The sequence below is a fragment of the Drosophila bipectinata genome, chromosome 2L (assembly GCF_030179905.1).
Source record: "Drosophila bipectinata strain 14024-0381.07 chromosome 2L, DbipHiC1v2, whole genome shotgun sequence".
Classification (NCBI taxonomy): domain Eukaryota; kingdom Metazoa; phylum Arthropoda; class Insecta; order Diptera; family Drosophilidae; genus Drosophila; species Drosophila bipectinata.
In genome coordinates this window covers 8,716,955-8,740,820 of record NC_091736.1, presented here as the reverse complement: position 1 = coordinate 8,740,820, position 23,866 = coordinate 8,716,955, and the positions used below count along the sequence as shown (strand labels likewise).

General features: G+C 39.9%; 2 protein-coding genes across 6 annotated transcripts in view; one reads left to right on the top strand and one right to left on the bottom strand.

The window, feature by feature from the left end:
* The window catches only part of LOC108133335 (semaphorin-1A), a 125,352-nt gene that overhangs the window by 73,905 nt on the left and 27,581 nt on the right, over positions 1–23,866 (bottom strand). The window lies entirely within an intron of this gene.
* LOC108133339 (bomanin Short 3) lies at positions 3,465–3,909 on the top strand. The gene is made up of 2 exons (XM_017253198.3): positions 3,465–3,613; positions 3,681–3,909. The coding sequence occupies exons 1-2, from the start codon at positions 3,562–3,564 to the stop codon at positions 3,752–3,754; spliced, it is 126 nt and encodes a 41-aa protein (XP_017108687.1). The 5' UTR covers positions 3,465–3,561; the 3' UTR covers positions 3,755–3,909.

Genomic DNA, 23,866 nt, shown 5'->3' with positions numbered 1-23,866 from the left:
AACTATGCAAACATAAATTCGCCAAAATGGAGAATGAATATGCACATATTTAATATCCTTTAGCATAAATTTACAGCTTAGAAGAGGCCGAAAATATAAGGAAGTGTTGGGGCTTGTTAATGGATTCTAATGGCACCAAAGTGCACAGAAAGGATCAAGTGCAAAAATCTATGGAAAAGACAAAACAATTAGAAGGCCATATATACATTTACCAAAGAAAAAGCCTTGAATATTTCACAATTTAAGAAAATATTTTGTTATCTCAATTAAGATGGGAGGCGGGGTGGAAAAATTGAATTCAATGGAAAATCATTCCGGTCATCAATCATGTTTGGAGGCAGAGGCGGTGGAATACAAGAAAATCCATTGTGAGACCAGGCCATCATCAGAAAGGCCATTTCTTTTCATAACTCGTTGACTCGCCATCAATTTTGCATACAAATACGTATAACGTATATATATGTACTTTTTATATTTATTGGAATTCGGGCGGTAGTTCGTTAAATGAACAATTTTAACAAAGAAATTTTCAGTCAGTTTTTGTTCAAAGCAATTCCTGCAGCAGCTGGACAAACACGATAAGGATGCAATTCGATTCGTTGCATGCAACTCGAGAATTCTTCTCCAAAAATAGTCCAGAATAATTTACTCGCATACTCTGGCAGTGCATGCTTACATGTTGAAAGAAAATTTAATTCCGAAATTTACATGCGAGTGCCTAGGCTGGAGGGGAAAAAAAATTTTTATCAATATCTTTCCGAGAGAAAAATTATTGCTTCGATTGGTGAACTTTAAGGGCTTTTCTTTAAGTAAAAGTATAATAACAAAAAGGGCTCGAGCGGATGATTATCCTTCAAAAGAAGAGACACCCAAAAACCCAGATTCAACATCGTTCCTATTATGGGTTTTATGTTCCGGGCTGCAGCTGCTGTCGCTTCGGTAATGTCATGCAAAAACTCAATAAATTTTGCGCCAACGATTTATCATGAGGTTGATTACGAAAATGCAGACACAATCACAAAAGTGTGTGTTCTATGTGTCCTGTGTGTTCTGTGTGTGTGTGTCATGGCCACAGTTGCATGCATAAAATAATATGCCAATATTATAATAGACCTACAACAATGGCGGGGGCCATAGCCACCCTTGGGCTGCCATTTTTCACATGTCAGGGCATTGATTTGCAGTTGCTACACAAAATGGCGGCCGGGTGCCGTTAGTAACCCACTAATGGATTGTTGCCAGATCCCCTCCTAGTCTGTATGTGTGAGTTCAAGAAAGGTTATAACTAAATTAGCATAAATTGCGGCACCAAAATTGACAATGAGACGTGGAAAGTGTCAAGTAAAGGCTAAAGTATCATTCCAGTAGGTTCGTCCTTTCACAATTAGACATTAGAGAGCCCCAGCTTTGATTTACGAGTGGGCGAGAGGGTCGACTCAGTGAGCGGCATACTAATTAATAGATTAATATTTTATAATCGAATTTCGTTCGTGATTTGCATACTCGGTCTGAGTCTGTCAAGGCTTGCAGGTTAACTGGCAAGTTAACTAATTTCATCGGAAATATTAACTGCCCATTGTCAGAGCAGCAGTCAAAGATTCTACCAGAAATTCAATCTACTCTGTCCAATGCACCTTGCCTTGCCCTCGTCCTGAATCCGACAGGATTCCGTCCCAATGCATCTGTCAAAGTGTCTGCCAGAACGAAACGACATGCAAGTCCAAGACCCGGCACGGTAAATTAATTAATTCTATTGTCGGAGACTCCTCTGACGGCCGTCCTGTTCGTAATTTCATTAAAGAGGTCTGAAAGCATTCCCTGCCCACACATCCGCCCCCTGATGATATGCTATCCCTGGCTCTATAGATTGCATTATCAATTTAATGCGAGCATTTATCATTTTTGGCCATATTTTTGTATTCGGAGTAGAGTTTTGATGCTGTTCTGAAGGAGAATAATGACAGGTTTGTCCATTTTAATTTAATAGACTTCAGCTAATGGACTAACAATCAGTCGGCAACATTCTTATTGTCAAATATTGACACTTATGGAATCTAAAGCCGGAGTTCTGCGAAAATGATAAGTACTTTAAAGGATGCACTTTGTTTCAAATGCGACGAAACTAAATAAATCAAAATTGCATTATTTTAATAATAATGCGATTTAATAAATTGCTAGTTTAAATATTAAACTTTAGAACTGTTATTTGAGTTGTTATTTGAGGTTTCCCAAGAATATAACAAAATAAATGACAAGATTTTGTCAACCATGAAAAATTCGAAAAAAAAACTTCTACAAATAGTGCTCTGAATGCAAAAAAATTATAAACAATTTTGACTTCAGATTTTTTTTCCCCAATTTTAAAAATTAAAATGAAATTAAGTTCAAATTAAAATGAGATTATGTCACTATACCCTCTAATCGTATTTCATTATATTCCCTAGGCTTTTTAAAATAATTTGGTGACGCATATCCCTTGATGAAGTCTACAATTTTAGCAAAAAGGGGTTTTCCCTACAAAATAATTACGAAGCATAAGCGCTTCTACGCACTTCAGGAACTTGAATAAAAAAGTTACTGATAATAAATAGTAATTTTACAAAACAATAGCTTTTGATTGGAGCTTGTGTTTCTTAAAAACATGAATAATAATTCAATGAATAATAATTTTATGATCCTCTAGAGAAATAATACAGCGATAAAAATATACAGAGTATAGCTATATAATACTCCTTCGACATCCAGAGTGGTCAGTTTCATTTCAAACGGCACACATTCAACTGAGAATATGAAAATCTTTCAAATAATCCTTATTGTCCTGGTGGCTTTCCTTGGGCTCTCTATGAGTTTGGAAATGTGAGAAGAAAATTAAACAAAACAAGTGTTTAAAATTAATTCGTGTGTGTCTTTACAGGCCCAAGTCCAAAAGAGGAATACAGTGGAGTTGCCCTCGAAAGGAGAGGGACAATGGAAATCCTTAAGATCCAACATAAATATTCCTAATTACAATTATCGATCGCTAATCGCCAAATAAAAACTATTTATTCCCAATAAACACTTAAACAACTAAGATGCAACCATAAACATGAAATGTTTTTTTTATTCAAAATAGGTAGTGGTTGTGTGCTAATCCCGATTTCTTATTTCAAAGAATCTAAGCTTTGTAAATCGTAAATAAACCAGTTTGAATGCATTCATACTTGTGACCGAGGGAGTGACGCGTTTTTTATCCAAACCCGATATTATACGATCGCACCGAACGCATGCCAATCAAAAGTGATTAGAGAACGAGTTCTACGATTCTTCAGAAGAGACCAGAGCCGAGTTCAAGTGGAATTAGCAGCGGGGCTAATTGAACCTGAAATCAATCCCGGAGAGCGAGATAGATCGAAGGCGTTGGGATTTTCACAATCAGGTATAGGGCAATACCAAACGTAAACACAATAATGCGGTTTTGCCCGACTGATAACAACAAAGGTGCTCCGTGGTGTATATAAGCTCTGGGATGTTACTGCAAGAGACATCAGTTCAGTACTCGCTTCTGTTCCAGCCACTTGCAAGATGAAGTTCCTCTCGGTTGCCTTCCTCCTCGGCCTCTTGGCTCTGGCCAGCGGTGAGTGTTTCCTCTATCAGTGGATTTAAGCCATTTTACTATTTTTTTCTTTTTATATCCCAATTAGCCACCCCCCTGAACCCGGGCAATGTCATCATCAATGGAGACTGCCGGGTGTGCAATGTCCATGGCGGAAAATAAGTAAACCCACTGTACTACCGGACCTCTGGACTATTAGAATCTATGGCAACGGACATACAATATGTATAATCTTATAAATAATTCCTTATCAACACTTGCTCGGACCTATTCAAATAAATTCCCACGCTAATCTCTATGGCATGATGTAAAGCATATTTCGATTTAATCTCTGACCTATTTCCATATAGGCCTATCTCAGTGGCGGGGCATTAACATTTCATTTTATTAATGCCCGAAATTGTTGCATTTATTTTCAGTAGGATGCGATGCAGTTCATTGATTTGTTGTAAAACTGTGGCATAATTCCATTTATTTGCTGTTGCCGCATTGTTGGGTGCTTTATTGTCTGGATTAAGGAACATAATGTTCGTTTAATATGCACATAACTGCTATGTTAATGCGCCACTGACAACCCCACAGGGATAGCGCATTCTACCACTCAGCTTCAGGCAGGGAGTGGTACTATCACTGATTGCCATTTTTTCGCTGATGGCATTTGCATTGATTTATTAGCACTTCCCAATAGCTGGTTGGCATATTTTCAAGCGTTCGCTTATTTTTTCCAACCATCAACACTACTCTCTGAAAATTGATAATAATTAATGCGATATTTTCATTAAAAAATTGTTGCTGGATGGCTGGCTGTTGTTTTCATTTCGACTTTACTGGAAAATTGTAATATTATTATGTTTCGATAATTTGAGCAGCGAAACAAGTCTTATTAAGGCGCACATAAATACCAATTAATTTCAACATAATGGCTTTACCGATGCCGGCCAATTGCCTTTAGAAATAATCTCCGCACTGATTTTATTATTTCCCAAATATTCAAGAACATTTTAATTCATACAGAGTGCAATCTGAGGCTTACCTGAAATGAAAAAATAATAATACAAAACATTAGCATTTTATTGATTTGAATTTTGTTTTATTGAAAATAAATCAATGAACTCAAACACTCTAAACTGTTCATTTTGGATACTATTTAAATTCGACTCCTGCCTCAATTGATTTTCGCTCCAATTGAGTATGTAGATTTATGTCCCAATAGTGCCAATCATCAAAATGCATTCTTAGTTCCCCTTTTGTTGCTTCCATTCGATTGAAAATAAAAATTTCTTTTTACTTTTGGAACAAGCGCCGAGCCACAAAGGGAGTCATAACGACGAAGGCGGCAGGAGGTTGGATCCTCAATAGGAAAGGACTTTTATAGAAAAGATATAATACCAGTATCAGAAAAAAAATTTCCAGACATTTTCAAAAAATATTTTTTTAAATATTTGAAAATTGAATATTCATTAAAAATCCTTTATGTCATTTAAGATTTTCTTATTTTACTTCAAATATTTTGGAATAATTATTTATGAATTATTTTTCCTCAGTGCTTTAGGTTGTGTGGTTTTTCCAGCACCAGAAGCCAGGGGCGTTGACTGCATTTCTTTCGACTTTTTGGCAGCCGCCTGAAAGGCAGCATGCTGGGCGACTGAAAGCCGCAGAATGAAGCCGAGCCATAGGGCTAAGGTTTGGCCATTTTAGCCTCCCATGGCCATTATCGCATAATCTCGGCCAGGCTCAGGGCCTTGGCATCATTTCGAGCCATTTCTCATCGGCTTTTTTGCAGCACCGATAATGACGTTAATGATGGGCCATCGCCATCGATGTGTTGCATACTTTTTGGAGAGCCCTAATCTTTCTTTAAAGCCACAACGCCTCAGTAATCTATTCTTTAATCATTATAACGTTTAGTCCAACATTTTACAGTATCAACTCTCTTAAACACTAAAAAAAACAAAAGCCACCAAAGGGTTAAGAAAAGACCAATAAACTGCAAAGCCCCGGCTTTCCACCTAACCTCCTCCTTGTGACCTTTCTCTACTGCTGTTTAGCATAAAATTTACTGCACCGAGAATCGTTTGACGGTCCACGTTGGCCTTTCCTGGCCCAGACCCGTAAATCCTACTAATCAAATTTATTACCCATATAGCGGCAGACCGACCACAAGCCCGGCAACCCCACCACCCCAACCACCTGCCCCACAGCCTTTCGACATCCTTTGAACCGGTCGAGTCCTGGTCGGGGGCTCTTCAAATGCCTTGGCAATATGCATATTAAATTTAATTAGAGAGACGGGTAAACATAAATCCAGCCACTGGTCGATGCACCGGACGAGCAAAGCAATGTTTCAAAAGGAGCACTAGACTTGGAACTAAATGCTGGATAGGATTAAAAAAAAGAAAAGGTTTTTAAATTCTTTTCTTTAAAAATACCCGCTAGTAAATGGCAAAGATTAGGATTGACATTTTTATTTTAAAATCCTAAAAGTTCCTTTTTTATATGAACTACCCTTTCAATGATATAGTTTACGAATAGCCCCAAATGTGGTTGGGTTTTTGGCTAATTTTCATTATTTTACTGCCACTTTTCGTGAGCGGGGACTTGAGTGAATAGCCACACAGGCCCAGGCCTGCAGCCCCACAATTTGTTGTTTGCACTCAATTTAAATGGAGTCTGAGTCAGGTCTGAGGTCTCAGGTCCCAGCTCCCAGCTCCCTGTATGGGACATACTCTGATAGAATTTTTGCTCATTTTATGCTCTTCCCGGACTTGCCATGAATGTGACATTAATGAGCTCTTAGCTTATCCCACAGGCAAACGGCCTACGCCAGCTTTATGGCTATAATTTGTCCTTGACTTTCGGAGAGGGAACTGGGAGAGGTCGAGCCTCAGTATGTTCATAATTAAATTGTTATTTGGTGGGAGGTGGTGTGGCCTGCTCATTTGAAGGTTATAAAAGGTCGCCCGCACCGCGATAGCCCCACTTATGTATGTTCGAGTGGTTACCCGAGAGGGATTAAAAAATTAAATACGTTTATACGTAAATGGAATCCCATTTTGGAGTCTGGACATGGCACATGGCAGCCTTTGTTGCAGCAAACTGGCATCCTGTCCGGGTCAGTAAAAGTTTTTGATTTTCCAGCAGAAGCAGCAACTTAGTAGCAAGTAGCAAGCTGGTCGAAAGTTCATTCAGTGGAGAAGAGAACATTTATTATACGTATCAAGAGCATTAAGCAACAACTTTTTATGGAAATCCCCTCCATTATCCAGAATGAAGTGTGGATTTAATTTGATTGCCAAAGGTATTAAAACAGTGAGTGGCCCTCTAAGGTATCATTAAAGCGGGACCTGGACGAGGGTCAGGAAATAAGCCAAATGAGATTTGGCATGGAATGGAATTACTTAAAAGTTAACGCGACTCAAACAGGGCTTATTAATCAGATTAATTTTTTAAAATAATTAGACTACTTATGCACTAAAAGGATCTAAAGCTGAGACTTTTGATGCTTAATCATAATCGTAAAAATAAATAACTAAAGCCCATAATTATGTTATCAATCCCCCCCCCTAAAATTCATTAAAGTCTTATCACACCCCTGGAAGCTCAGGGGGCCCACGACGCCCCACAATTTGCAGCGCCAGATTGTGATTTATATGCCTCATGGAGTGCATCTCATAAATCTCTGGGCCACCCCGCACAGCCCACACTTACAAGCTCGTTTGGTGTCAACCTCAACCTCCGGGGAACACCTCAAATGTGTCTATGATGAGGCGGTGGTGGCGGACCATTTACATACATGCCGCCAATTGGTGACGCGTTTCGGGGGCGCCATAATGACACGTTGCATGCAGCATGCAGCATGCTGCATAGAGTTACGCAATAGCAATCAACAAAAATATATGTATATACAAACAAACGTGCAACGCACACGGCACACACGGTGATTTTATCTAAATCAATTCAATGAATGCTCAAAACCCGATGCAGGCAGCCAGATGCAGACAGGCAGAAGGAAGTTACATCCCGCATGGGTTGAAGGGCCAAGCAGACCTAAAAATACACAGAATCCGGAACTTGGAACTGGGAAGTAGGAAATGGGAAATGAGAACTGGGAACTGGGAACACGGCGATGGATATACAAAATACAGGAGCACTCTCCCCTGTTGGAAAGGCAAACACAATAACAGAATCAGAATCAGAACCAGAATCAGACGGCGATAAGAGAAACAGAAACTCAAATTAAATTAAAATCTTTCAGTTTCAATTACGAGTTTTTGTGTGCGCCACTCCAATTCCGACATACAAAACACAAATTGCATTCAAAATGCATTAAAAGCAATTTGCACGAAAAATTTGCATAAAACCGTTCCGTAGTATCCACAGATAGAGACAGATATAAAGGGATAGAAAGTGACAGACAGACTGAGCAGGAGACGGAGACTGGGACTGAGACTGAGACCGGGGGCTGTAGGGGAAGAAATAAAATTATATTGCCATCAATTATAATGGCAATGACAAAAAGCAAATGCAACACAAGGTGAAGTTGAAGGAACTTTTCGCAGGCCGGGCCACCAAAATAAAGGGCGTGTCGGTGGCCATGAGGGGTGGCCCGAAAGAGGGCCGAGAGCCAAACAAAAATAGAAGAGCCAGATATGCAGTAAAAATTGCAGTGTTGCCAAGTGCAACGAAAATATAAATAAATAAAAAACGAAAATACCAGAAGGATACATTGGGGGTTGCTTGGGTGCCGTGAGGGGGCGGTAATCTGCTTACAATTATAGAGACAAAGGCACATGGAGTTGTATTTGAGAAACTTAGGGATGGTCTCGTGAGGAAATACATTTTTTATTTTAATTTATTAGAGAAAAGCATTAAAAAACCCCTAATTCATAAATTGATAAATTTAATATAATTTTCAATCAAAGTTTTTTTTATAAACTTTAATTACGAAAGCTTCACCTCCAAAATGGGTATTATAAAGTTAATAAATTTATATTGCTATTTGTATTTCACAAAGTGGGGAATTTGCTCGTGAGAATATAAATTATATATTATATTATATTTATTTTATTTTATAAATAAGTTTGTTTTAAAATGGAATACAATTTTCTTGTGCACTTTGTATACATTTGTTATATTTATATTAAATATTTACAATATTTTCGCGTATATAAACAAAAGAATTTTTAATATGCGTTATATTTAAATCTTTTAGATTATCATGTTTTTACAATTTTAATTATAAAGTTAATATCTTTTTGAAATACGATTAATTTAAAAAAAAGCAATAAAACATATATCGGTTAATACTTTGATTCATCCTCCATCTCTAATCAATGAAAACGGTTTCCTGAACTGTGGCTGACTATGCAAATTTGTTGTTGTTGACGCTGTTGGTGGTGCAACACGGACATGCATCAAAGGTGCAACCGATTGCTGTTGCTGCTCTTGCTCTTTCACTGGCTGGGCTCCAGCTCCAGCTCCAACTCTTGCTGTGTTGTGTTGCTGTTGCACTTAAGGCGGCGTCAGGAGGACGCATGTGGCAGAGGGATGCGACTTTCCTGTATGGGCAGGCCAAGAGACAGACAGATAGACTGCTAGTCGGGGGTGGGGGGCAGATTGGCAGGCCAGACAGATTGCAGTTGCAAGCAGCCGGCACCTGCTGCTGCCGCACTGCCCCGCCCTTTGACAGCGACATTGTCGAAGGTGTTGGAATATCCCAGCAATGGGGGCTTTTGTCCCATCGCCTTCCTGTTGGCCTCTCGACCCCCATCCCCATCTCCGTCCCCGTCCCCTCACAGAACATTGAATTATTGCTTGCTGCATGCTACAAATCAGCTATAAAGTTGCCTCTACGGTGGTGGGCCACCAAATGGTGGCAATGCAGCAGCACACAAGCGATATCTGTTGGATAAATATTGTTCTACTTGTTCAACAGAAATTCCGATTGATCTTTAAATTAAATTTGCAATCTTGTTTATAAGTTCGTGTTTGGGAAGTGAAGAGTAAACGGATTTAAACCCAATTGCAGGATATACATGTTTAGGATCTCATGTTTCTAGTTTCTACTTGATTTTCCAACATTTAATCTTTCTTTTTGAGAGAATACTTACTTATTAACAAAATAAATAGCGAAAAAGTGCTCTCGAGATGAATAATGTAACCTATAACTGTTCAGCTTGAGTCCTGTCTTTTATCCTTGCCGAGTGAACAAATAAACAGTGCTCCCTTAAAATGAAAGAAAAAGGAAAACCTTTTTTCAGTTTTTCCATTTTCCGCACTTCCAGAAGTTGTTGCGCCATTGTGTAAACTTATTTCCTTTATCCGCAACCATTCACTGGGATTTGTTGGGCGGGCGAGTGTATGCCCTGCTAATTGGAGCGGAAAATTAGCAAGTTTTATTGATTCGCTGCAAGAGATTTATTGTTCCCCGCTGACTTATTATATACTACATTGATAGAGTCCTGTATAACTGGGTATAAATAAAACTGCAGAAAACTTAACCCAGCTTCAAAAGTTTTTCGCTGTAAATTGCGATGTACCTGCCTGTATCATGAATCTATTCAGGCATGATTCGAATATATCGATTTCATCAAATAAATGTTGCGAAAATACAGCAATGCACTGGGGAACTAATGAGTTTTATTTCCATTTCACTATACTGTCCTCATTTTTTTAATTCGTATTTTCATTATTGTAAAAGCGGATTACAAAACATCTCCGAAAGCCCCGCAGGAATGGCTCTCGCACTCGACCGAACACGAAAAATCCCCTGCAGCGATATTAAATTTTTAAACAAATAAAAAAAAGGTCTCCGATAAAAAAAAAAAAGAGAGACAAACTCCCCCAACTAAATCGGTCATGATATATACATATCCTTGCCTTCTCATCCTCTGTCTAAACAAAAATGCAACTCAGCAAAACAAAATAAAACTTCTTTGACTCTTTTCGAGTACCCTGTAGTTGGAAATGGAAGGAGTTTGTTGGATATTCAGTAGTATTTCTTAGAGCACAAGGTCTAGTTTTTACCAAAAACAGAAGGAGAGGAAAAACAGACCAACTAATAAACAGATCTTGATATAGATCCTTTACAATTTTAAACCTTTTTTGGTTAAAATATAATATACGATGCAGATATTATACAGAATACGTAAGAACTATGTCAAGTAACAGAAATATAGATGGACAAAGAACGGACAGCGGGCTATATATAATATATATAATACTGACTAAATTGAACAATTTTTTACGGTTAGAAAATGGATATTTGACTCTATTTTTTATCTATATCTATACTCTATATTTGAGAATGCTGTTCTAGACCCTTGACACTTTTCCGCCAAAATATTATAGCCCTTGCAAGTTTATTAGAAAAAACCTAAGAACTTTTATTAAAATATCTAAAAATTATGTCAATTTAATGAGTCCTATTTATTCGAGACAGCCACAGGCTTTTTTCTCTGCTTTTTGTTGCCAAGTAATATGTTTTTCATTTTGGCATTTGCCGCAAACACTCCAAATGCATTTGCCATTCCCCAGATTTGGCTCCTTCCTTATTTTGTTTGTGTGTTTATGTGTGCGAGTGTATGAATGTTTTTATTGAAACCATGAATGGGGGTGTTTGGCAATGTGTAGGTGGGTATTCCTTTTCGGGGATGGGTGGGGGAGTAGTAGAGTCCTGCCGGAAGCGTGGATTTTTAATGCATGCTGGCTTGCCATGCTAGTGTGAAGTTTCCTTTTGGCGATGATGCGAACGTAGACACATGTTTCTATTGCTCTTACTTTAGTTCCGTTCCATTTCGCCTGCCCTAAGGACACTGTGGGCGTGGCAACAAGAGGGCATGTTCCATATATCGAAACGTCACACGTGGTATTTGCTTTTTATACCCTTGCAGAGGGTATTATAATCGGAACGGCCGGAGTGTTCCCCTATAGGGCCCACAGTGATGGGCCCACGATTTCTGGATCGATTTCCCACAATTCTGCATCGAAATCGTGATGTGATCCCTTGAAAATGGGGGTTTCCCCTATATGGCCCACTGGAACGACCATATCTTCTTCAATTCTCATCCGATTCTCAAGCGGAGTACCTTAAACGATTTCTGGATCGATTTTTCACCATTCTGCATCAAAATCCTGAGACAAAATATTTTTTAGATTTTTTGTCCATTTTTCGTGATGTGATCCCTTGAAAATGGGGGTTTCCCCTATATGGCCCACTGGAACGACCATATCTTCTTCAATTCTCATCCGATTCTCAAGCGGAGTACCTTAAACGATTTCTGGATCGATTTTTCACCATTCTGCATCAAAATCCTGAGACAAAATATTTTTTAGATTTTTTGTCCATTTTTCGTGATGTGATCCCTTGAAAATGGGGTTTTCCCCTATATGGCCCACTGGGACGACCATATCTTCTTCAATTCTCATCCGATTCTCAAGCGGAGTACCTTAAACGATTTCTGGCTCGATTCTTCACCATTCTGCATCAAAATCCAGGGACAAAATATTTTTTAGATTTTTTGGTAATTTTTCGTGATGTGATCCCTTGAAAATGGGGTTTTCCCCTATATGGCCCACTGGGACGACCATATCTTCTTCATTTCTCATCCGATTCTCAAGCGGCGTACCTTAAACGATTTCTGGATCGATTCTTCACCATTCTGCATCAAAATCCTGAGACAAAATATTTTTTAGATTTTTTGTCCATTTTTCGTGATGTGATCCCTTGAAAATGGGGTTTTCTCCTATATGGCCCACTGGGACGACCATATCTTCTTCATTTCTCATCCGATTCTTAAGCGGAGTACCTTAAACGATTTCTGGATCGATTCTTCACCATTCTGCATCAAAATCCTGAGACAAAATATTTTTTAGATTTTTTGTCCATTTTTTATACCCTTGCAGAGAGTATTATAATTTTGTCCAAAAGGGTGCAACGCAGTGAAGGAGACATCTCAGACCCTATAAAGTATATATATTCTTGATCAGAATCACCTCCTGAGTTGATATGAGCATGTCCGTCTGTCTGTTTCTACGCAAGAAAAATACTTATTACATATATTCACTATATTTTAAGACTTACTTAATTTAAACCCATCTATTAGTTGTTTTCCTTTTATATTTACAATTTCTTCGAGCCAACTAAATTAAAAAGGACATAAAAAGTGAAGACACTTTAGACTTTAAGGATTCAGGTGCAAGTTGACATTTTTACCGTTTGCTTTTCGCAACTCCCGCCAAAGTAAATCTGCGACAAAAGCCGCAACAAAAGAAAAACTGCGAGTTAGGAAGAACTTAATCCTGGCGGCGAAGAATGCCGTGACAAATAGTTCTCCCTGTCAGTGCCTCCTCCTGGAACATACTCACTCCAGGCTATATATGCATTACGGGATATGGACTGGCTCAAGTCGTGAGATAAGGGCAAGGGGGGCTATATACATATACTATACTATAGCCAAGTTGGATCACGTAGCGAGGCGCGATTTTGTCACTAGCAACTGCAGCTTACTTTCGACACGTTCACGTCGAATGCATTTGCAACAACCGCACCGTCCCAGCTCCTTGCCTCCTCCCAAAGATCCTACCAGACAGACATTTACATTTGGTCTGGCTGGCAGAGCCCCTTGCCACATGTCCCGTCCTTCCGTTGCCCATTTAGAGTGGCTCAACAGATACAAATGTATCTCTGTTGAATGTTGCGTGTGTGTGGCATGCAACGCCCCTGAAAAACACTTTGCCGGCGCCTCTTTCCCTGACTCTGGCTGGCTCTGGCTAGCTCCGGCTGCAGGTTGTGTTTACACTTGAATATTTTTCGTTTTCTGGCAATGCGGTTGCCCTGATGGTGCTGTCCTCCCCCCCCTCAGTCGTTAAAGTTTTTTGTAAAGTGTAATTAGTCTTCCCCTGGTCCCCCCCCCCCCCCTCCCTGGTTTTTTGTGCCCGACCGACCGGGCTTGAATAGTTTTGAAAATCCTTTGCGGCTAACACTAATTTGATGGTTTGGCATGTTTAATTTTTTGGTCTTTGTTTTCCCGATTATTTTCCAGGGCCCGCCCCCCTCGGTCATCGGTCAAGAGGTGAAATCAACATAATGTGAAAATAATTGTTGTGGAAAAACATTTTGTTGGATTGGGCAGCAGGCACTGATTGAACTAATTTCGGATTTAAACGAATCTGTTTAGTCAAACAGGGTTGTAATAAATGTCCGAATATTATCCGATAAATCGTGGTAATTGTTATAAATATTGTTTAACAAGAATATCAAGTTTTCCATCCGAAATGTAATTTAAAAGGGTTAATCTTTTGGATTCAATTTCAGCTTCTACAATGAGAAGCAATCATCATTTGGCTTTTCATTTTCAACTTTAGCAAAAGTCGATGATGGTTACTGGGAAAACAATTGAATTCAATTACTTAACGAAACTGTGTCGAATTCTGAACACACATGAGCTACCAGAAATGGGGAAAGACATATAGAAACTTGGATCTAAAGGAGGAAGGGCTCTATAGTATCGAGTTCCCGAGGGAAAGGAGTAGGAGGGATTGATTTTATAATCGTCACATGTGTGCTGAACTGCAACTGTTGCACGGGCGCAGCACACAGATAAAGATAAAGCTACAGATAAAGAAACAGAAAAATATATATTTGTATTCGTATCTCTCGCACAAAAGCCATCTCGCCAGCCAGTTGCTGGTAACAAATGCGCTTAAGCAGACTGTCAATTTCATTTGAACTTTTTGCTTCATTCCACTTGACTGTCTGTGTATCTGTAAGATACGTGCCCCATCCCCATTCTGTATGTCAGTGTCTATGCACCACTATGCTCTCCTCATAATAAATATGTGTAATATAAAACTTTGATGGTAATTATTTTCCAGCACAACACCCGCATGGAATTCCCACATGGGAGGCGGCGGCGGGAGCCATAAATTGAAAACCCCGGGACTCCACAACCAAAGAGAGTTCTGAGCTCCAAAAAGAGGGGAAAAGCTACAGAGGGCTGGGTGTGAAAAATGAAGAGCATCCATAATCTAATTTTATCATTATCACAGCTGTCTGCGCTAAGTGACGTCACATGCCGCATGTGCAAGAAATGTCTCAGTTGAGTGGAGTCTCAGTTGAAATAATATGGTGAAAATTAAAAAGAAATAAAAGTTAAGACTTTAGGATTCTCTATACTAATGTTTAATGTACTAAGCTAAAAAATAAAGTGCAAACTTAACACAAAACCCTTTAAATTCCAATTATTCTAATAGCCCTAAGTGTTTTGTTTTCATTTGAGTTTCCATTTTCAAGACTACTCCTATCCCCGTATACCTTAAACACCCTTAACTACAGGATATTGAAGTGGAGCCCTGTCAGCGAAATGGGAAAAGTGTATTATTGTGTAAGAAAAATCGCCTGGCACTTGACTTTGCCGGCAACCAAGGCAAAACTGCAGCTATTTCATGCTGTTTTCATGTGACTTTTGTTTTTGTCAACCCTCAGCCCACAGCACACTGAAAAAAAAAAGAATGCAAGTGGTAGCTGGGTGGGTGACCATTCAGCATCCTGCTTAGCGCTTCTCCGGTTGTCCTTGTGCTTATTGTGCAGCTCGGCTTTCCTGTGTCTGAAGTTAAGTGCAACTCCAACATTGTGCAGCGAGGAGATAGCACGACATTCCATTGTTGTGTGCTGACTACTACTGCTATCCCTGAAAAGACTTAATTCACCCCACTCAGCCTGGAAGCCAATTTGGAAGGGGGGTGCATCCCGCCTCGATATGCTAGATCCTTCCACCATAGAGTGGGGGCCATCTAACCGACTCTATTACGCAGCACTGTAGTTGCATTCAACGTAAATGGCGACAACATTCAGACACTTTGCACAAAAAACCGGAGAAAAATGGTTCCCTCGGGGGCAAGGTGAGGGGTTAAGCTTCCACATCCACTTCCCCGTCCATAAAAAAACCCACAAAACTTTAATTTGCTAAGCTGTTGAAGCCAAATGCAGTGCAAAAGTCAAAAGGTGAGTCAGTCAGGTAATGGCAACAAAAAAAACTCTCTCATTTGGAAGTTTGGCTTTCACTGAATATTGGTAACTTTTTTAAGCGCAAAATGTACGTACTTGTTTCTGGATGGTTAAGTCAAAGTCACTTAAGCTTAATCAACATACCTGGAACGAAAAAGAGTAAGAAATGGGTTAGAAAATGAAGCTAAGCAATCCACTTAAGGTATTTAGTTATCATATCTCTGCAGAACACCCATAAAAATCATTTCAGGATAACCATCTCTCCCCAGAGGTTGGGAAAACAATCATTAGCAGGGTATCCATTTAAACCAATCCCTATCCCAGAACAATTAAAAACACCTCCCAATCACACACTTGCCAGACAACCAATTAAAAATGCACAAGAAACTCGTAAACGCTGCTCGGACAGGTCAGGTGCTCACGCATGTCAGCGGTAATTACGGGTGGAAATACATTCGATTCTGCTTTCTCAACGGCTCTTACGGGAAAGAGGTAAGAAAATCAATTGTCGGCACCGACCCGAGACACGGACAAGTCAGTCAATGAACTGAATCAGCTGAACAATGCTGACCTCGACCCCGCGATCGGGACACGCCCTCGCCGTCGTAATTCATGCATCATTAAACCAGGCCAGAACACAAACAAATGCCATCGCCGACTCCTACAACAGTTAAACAATAATAGCAATAATAATAATAATAAGAACAATGGCCGGGCCGCAGCAGCTAGCACCCAGCAGATGCTGTAATTAATTCTATGAAATTTACGAGCGGTCAGAGGGCGGGGCGATAAACTCCAGACGCTGACCAGATGACCCAATGGCCAAAGTGGTCCAGCTAGAATATCTGGCTAAGCAGGTTTATGGATTTGCAGGGAAAGGTTTAGGGTTTAGGTTTAGGGCCTATTTAAATGTGTTTTAAACTCGTGAATAGGTTTTAATTAGAACTCATTCAAGGGGAAAATAAATAAAGATTCTTTACTTATTTAAGAAATCATTAGTTGTGTTATTATACCCGTTACTTCGGTACTCGTGTTGCTATAAGACTAGGTTAGATGTGGGCAGAGTATATTAAAATCTAGTAAACAAGTTTCATATATATCGAAATATTTTTATCTGAGTTATAGTCTTTATAGTCTAAAGAAAGAAGTACCTGCTATCATATTGTGTAATAACTATTATTAAGGATAAAGGCTACTACTATTGATATTAATACTACTATTGATATTACATTATTAGTCCAAACTAATGATTATTCATGATTATTATTTTTCGCTCAGAAAATAATGATTATTCATGATTTTTATTTTTTTTTGCTGAGAGAATGATGATTATTTAGTGACTTTTGAAATAAAACTCATAATGATTACGGTGTCCGCTATATATAGCCCTTCCTATTCAAACTAATTCAATTCTTCTATTATTCATAATTAATCAGCCAGCTACTACCTGACACTGATTGGCAAATCAACAAGAAAGTTAATATGTTTATCTCGTGATTTATCGGACACGATTCAAATGCAGATTTGCTAACAAATTTTTCGTGACCATAAATTTCTACAAGTTTCTGGACGCTGGCTGCGGGCTGCTGGCTGCTGGTTGCCACTATCAGCAAAACGAATTTTTATGCCTGGACTCAATGTACGATTTATGTTGCAGCTTTGTCTTGCCTGCCACACACTCACACACAGGCCCACGTCACACACATTTGCTAAATGTTTACATGGCTAATTATGATTTATTTGAGCAATCATTTTTCTCAACTGCCGACTGCGTCTCCCGACTGAGCCCGCAAATAGAATAGAAACAAAGTCTCCAGAGCAGGGAACTCTACTTCTCATCTTCTTGTGCCGTCTCTTTCACATCTTTGTTGTCTATCTCTCTCTGGATGGGTGGTTTTCCTCCTCAACCCTCCTCAGCAAGGACATGGTCGCACTTACAGCCGGCACTCAGACCGACTGTCCCCTCGGCTTCTTTGTTTATCTAAGTTAATTACAGCAAAACATTTTTAGGGTCGTTCGCTGTCATAGCCCTATCTCTCTCTATGAGTTGTCTGTCTGTCTCTTTCTAGCTGGCTCTAACATTTTCACGCATGTTTGGGTGCGGACAGTTCCGCTGATTAATTGCCGCTAAGCATACAAGCCGCCATTATTCAGCCGCCATCGCACCAAGGCCTAAATATACACAAGCTTGAAATTCAGGGTAGTAACGCTCTCTACAAAGGTCTATCAAGTATCTTTATCTTGTTCTATATTTATGTTTTAAAGAGAAAGTTTCTTCATCAGCTAGGGTTTTATTTTATTTCCACGCCACCCAATCAAATTATTTCTGGCCCAGCCGTCCATTAATAACAATAATCAATCAAAAACCCATGACTACATATATGACTTAGTTCACCCTTTGAACTTTATGAATCCATTCGATCGAATCAAGCAATCACAACAGCTGGCTGACCTTACAGACCTTGTAGAACCCACAAGGTAGCAGTGCTCGAACGTCAAACAAACAAGCCACGCACTGGCTTCTTGGAGATTTAATTTATTTATTTGTTAGTTCTCTAGTTTCGTGCGTCCAATTTAATACAATTTTCTTTGATTAAATTAAATGCACCAGCAGCTGATATGTGCGACTGACTAGACTGCTCTGGACTTTGGACGGTCCAGAAACAAATCCGAAACCGAATCAAAAAAAAAAAAATATTGAAATGCAGATGGGAGCGAAAATAATTTCCGCCACCAGCCCCTGGGGTGGTGGGGATTGATTGGCGAGTGACGTGGCCAAGTGGCCACGTAGACTGGCTCCTGCCTCCTGCATCCCGGCTCCTAGTTGGGCCTCTGAGCTTGCCACTCATTGTTTGCTAGTTGGCCAGCTCTGTTGGCCTCTGACCGGGCAAGGAGCAAGTCGCCCAATGCTCGCCCAATGAATAAAGAAACAAACAAACAAGAATTTTGTACGCTTGACTGCATGTCTGCATGACCGAATGAATGAATGAATGACTGGGCGAGTGAGTGAGTAAGTGAGTGAGTGAGTGACTGACTGAATGGCTGGGTGGCTGGGGTGACTGGTGAGTGGTGGGCGAGGGCGAGGGAGTGCAAATGGCTGAATGAATTGTCGGTGGGTTCTATAAATCAACTTGGCGTTTATCTCAAAGCAAATAAGTCAACAGTGTAGACGGGATAGCAAAATGCAATGTGAATGTGAATGAGAATGGGTATGGGTATGAGTATGGGTAGGGGTATTCTAGTGCAAGCTGAACCCTGAGAGGGGTCCTGTTTGCGAAGAGGTCAGGGGAAAGTTTTCCGAGCCAGTGTGTGTGATGACATGGACGATTTAGTTGCGCATCCGTTGGCAGATTCAAGTGACCCCATCAACCTCAAGCTCCTCCACAGATACGAAATGAAGATTTTGCACTCGACAGACTCAAGTTGGAATTATAAAAGTTTTCAATTCGAAATTGTGGAACAGAATTCACTGAATCTGCAACCAACTTCTGAATATTTAAATCAATTCAAATGAAATCTCTTCCCTTGAGCTCGAAGAAAATATAAAATAATTAACTATTTAGTACCAATGCCAACCATCCACAATTTAGAAACAAAAGACCTCCCTGTGGATTTAAGCTATTTTAAGCTGCTGGCCCAAATCAATCTAAGCAATTATTTACAATCGTTTTCGTAGCAATATGGTAATGTGGCGATTAAAATGCATACATGTATGACCGGATGGATCGCCAGCTGTTCGAATTATATTTTGTGAACAGACAGGATATTTGCTGGGCAGGACAAGGACTACGTTTAGGCTCTGGTGTGCAACAGTAATTCGTCATTGAGAGTACGCCTTTGTAGAATTACCGCCCCCAACCCCCTCACCAAAATGCAAATGTGTGCTTCGAAAAATGTTGTAAGCTGGTATTTGTCGCTCCGAGCCTTTACCTCCATGCCATGCGGCGTAGGGGCTTCGATTCTCTGTCAAAGTGCGGCTTTTGCCAATTTGACAGCCAACTAATCGATGGCGAAACATTTGTCCAGACACAAAGCCAGCCTAATGCAAACTCCGGGCCCGAATGTGCCGATGCCATCTCATAAAAGATGCACATTGTATCTCATAGTATGCAGCACCAAACCATCTCTGCACGTTGCAGCTTACGTTGTCCCCCAGCTCTGGGTTGGAGACAGACCCGACCACTCTCTTAATGTGCATTTGGGCCAGCATTTGCATTAAAAGCGGACCAGACCAAAGTTTCGGCCGGACATGGTACGCGGAGCACCTAACTGGGCTTTCAAATCACCGGGCACTTTGGTCTCAGGACACTGGGAATATGATGAAATGAGTTTGATATTCTTGATCAGCAAATACATATAGTATCATGTCTGCCTCCGGCTTAAGTTCAAGCTTTTAAATTATAATATCTAAAGGAATGTATGTCACAATTCATAATCTTAATAAAGAAATTTTAGGTAAAACGACGTAACTATAGCATCCATGGCAACCACTGTCCACTCCACGTATCACGTTCATGAATATATGGCCAGAATATGGGTAGAGGGCGCCTGGTCCGCATCCGCACCACATTGCTTATTTAATGAGATTAACGTCTAAAGACAAATGTCATATGCATGTTAACAGAGCCGGTATCTTTCGGATACAAACCATCCGCATGCGTTCCCAGCCGGCTGCCCCATTCCATAGCCCTGGTGCCTTGTGCTTTGTGCTTTAGCTGCTGCGGTCGGACATTTGGCAGCTGGTTGGGCTTCTGCTAGTGCTTCCGCTCCCGCTGTCGATTGTCTGGGCTACCATAAAAGGCAGAAAAATTCTAAAATGTTTTTGCCAGCCTACCGCACCATAAGCTGCAGACACACACAGAAGACAGCCAGAGGGAGAGAGACATTACTAAAGTAAAGTACATACAACAAAAAGCATTCACAGGACAGTGACCACTTCAGAAAATACTCAGTAGTCTCCAAAATAATATTAAAAATTTTAGCAAAGTTAGGGTAACTAATATATCAAGTTTCCAAAGAACTCTATCAAGCTTTGAAGAGTTTTCTCATAGCTCCTATCATTATAAGGTCTTTTATAACACTCTTTATAGTAATATTAAAACTAAAGGGTATCGAAAAGGGGTTCTTTCCAAAATCTAGAGACCAAATGCCAGTGATGGTGCCCAGCTTGAACTTCAAAGTGGCCGAATGCTATTACGTTAACTGAAAAGAGCGGGCGAGCATTCATTGCAGATGCCAGGACTCCAAAACGGACCTAGGATCCGCTGGAAATGATGACAGCTCGAGCTGGAACTGTGGCAGCCTTGACCGAGGTGAAAAGTGAAAAGCTGACAGACGTTTCTGCCTCGCTGTCCATCTAAGGAGCGAGTATAACTACATATATTCCAACTTATATAAAATCAGCCAACTATAAACGGTTAACGAGCTGTAAACTATGAAAAAGCAAACGCTTCTCAACTTTTGTTTAACGATTTCCCTTTAATAAAATAGAGCTATAAATAAATTTTATTAGACAAATTAAACAGACACTTAATAGTTTATAAAAAGCATTTAGAAGTACTTTAACTTTACAATAATTTAAAGTGCTGCGTCAATGTCCTTAACAGATGTCCTTTCAGCGCTTCCGGCAAATTGTGAAATGCTTTCACCCAGAGACTTGGCCAGGAGACTAATTCCGCAAATTAATGCTGTGTCAAGACACACAGTCGAGTGACAAACACTTCGATGTTAAGCGGATTAGGTCAAAACTCGTAAATGACTTTTAAATCTAATCCACTTGAGGGGCAGTTGGCAAGGGACACAGCTAATGTTTCCCCAACAAATCATCGCTCATTGAGAGTTCCACCTAAAAACCAAACAGAAGATACAGATACACAACCTAAAGATACAAATACCAAATACGGATGAAGAGGCACTTGCACAAGACAGTGGATTCTGGCCTGATTCGCCGATTGTCACAACGACATGCGTCTTAATAATTCATCACACAGACCGGGAGGCGTCGCGAAAAGATTTTCCTTTCAATCTCCAAGACTCCAGCTCTCGACTCCCGGCTCTGAGGCTCAACTTCGATCCCGACATGGCGGCAAATTGCGTTGACGCGGTTGCACGTTGTCACCACAGAAAAAATCAGGCAGAATACACAGGACCCGACCACAATCCCCGGCCCAACGGTGACAATGATGTATAAAAGGCAATAAATCTCGCCAGAAAGGCACAGAAAGAGCCGCAAAAGAAAAACTCTACATCGGATTTGCCCAAGAAAAAGGAAACAGAAGGTATGGCTTGGATTACACAGAAAACAATGATATATAACATTATAATAAAAATTATATAAAAATCTATCAGAGTTAGATCAATTAGAACTATAATTTGGTTAGTTATAAGAGCTATAAAAACAGCTATCTTGAAGAAGGTTTAGAAGAAAACAGAAGGTACAACTGGAACTACACAGTAAACTATTAAATACACATTTAAAATAAAGATATAGATATTTCAGACTAAGTTTCTAATAGTTATATCTATAATAGTCAGATCTATAGAAACATTTCTTATAAAGAAGGTACAGAAGAAAGCAGAAGTTACAGGAGCTACAACTGGTACCATACAAAAACCTAAGATATACATATAATATTATAATTAATTTATACAGATATGAGACATATGCTAGTTTAGTTATAGATCATCTATATGATTATAGAACCCTTTCTTATAAAGCTTTATAGTCTCAAATATTTTAGCTAAAATTTTTAAAAGTGCAAATCCTGAAACGGAAGCCGTCGCGACGGAAGACATTTGTTTCAAGCTGGGAACTGCTACGATTGGAACTAGAGAGCCAGGGGTATCCTTCCTGGAGGTAGTCCGTCCCGTCTGATGACAGTACCCAGTACAGTCGGCTGTGTGGGATGTCAACTCCTACCGCCGATGATGATGACGGGTGGAATGGGGTGAGGAATGGCATTAAACTCCTTGAGACGTCATCACAACGAGGGTTGTTCGCACAATTACTCCATAACCATATGAGGCCCGTGTAATGGTTTATAATGTAACCCAAAAGGGTTATCCTCCCCAGTTTAATAATCCAGTCTTTGAGAATGATGGATGATTTGCAGTTGAAAACAGATGTTTCAATTATATGGAGTTTTTGCGAACAAGAACTGATTTTTTGGGGTTATTTTTAAAGAAAATATATGCGCTTTCTTAATAAAAAGAGTTATGGGACGGGATAATAGATTTCTTAGGAAAAGTATAAATATATTAGGAGCCTTTTTGTAGATTTATTTATCTCATTGAAAGCAGGAAGGCAGGAACACTACTCAGTCCTGACAGTCATAAATAATAAGACATCGATTTGTTATTGCCTATCCGAAGTTGGACATCTCCAGACCAGACCGAGTGCAGCCAAATGGAAGTCACGTGAGCCCTCCACCTCCATCCTCAGCTGAGCTGACTCAACACCAATAAGAGGCCAACAAAGTTTATGCCTCAATGGCAACAATCGAGCTTGTAGATGCGGACGAGGAGCTGTAGTAAGGTTCCGACCAAAGTTGAGATTGTTACGTGGGCGCCATTGGCGCAGATCATTAGCGTTGCCTGTCGCTGGGGCCGGGAAGACTGTGGTGGCGTCCAGGAGGAGTGACACAAACGACGACAGCCGTCCCCATGCGAAGTAAACCGTTTACTACTCGCCCAACAAAAATAAAATAAAAATATATATAAAAAGTTTCTGGCTCTGCCACTGACAGCCCCAACAATAACAGCCCAGTGGCTGTACAACAAGGAGGCAGTCGGCAGTCGGCACTCGGCAGTGCGGCCTCAACTTGAAGAAGTTTATGTCCAAGACAAAAGTCTGATTTATGTTTTATGGCGCATAATTCAGAAGGAAAATAGGGGAACAAATATAAAAATAGGAGGAGGCAGCTTTCCAGGAAAGTGTTTATTATTTGAGTGCCTGGAGGCGAACTGCAGTGGCCCAAAATAAGTAATTAGGATCCAGGCAATCACTCGGGATGAAAGTTTCTACGCCACCGGGAAAAATAATAATAATATGAGGGCGAAGTAATGTTTATTGGAATCGTAAAAGTAATAAGCTATCAAAAGTTTGGAAATTACAAGGATTTATGGTAATCAAATATCAATTCGTGAATGCTTCTTCCTGTCAAGTATTTATCCTCTTTCGGAAAAAATAAAACAAACACAAGATAAGTTAACCCGGACACATGTAAAAATCTTTTAGTTGCCGTGTTACCAACTGTTGAACAACTAAT

Coding starts and splice junctions, on each gene's coding strand:
- LOC108133339 (XM_017253198.3), top strand. CDS start 3,562: ATGAAGTTCCTCTCGGTTGCCTTCCTCCTCGGCCTCTTGGCTCTGGCC. Junction 3,614..3,680: donor CCTCTTGGCTCTGGCCAGCG/GTGAGTGTTTCC, acceptor TATCCCAATTAG/CCACCCCCCTGAACCCGGGC.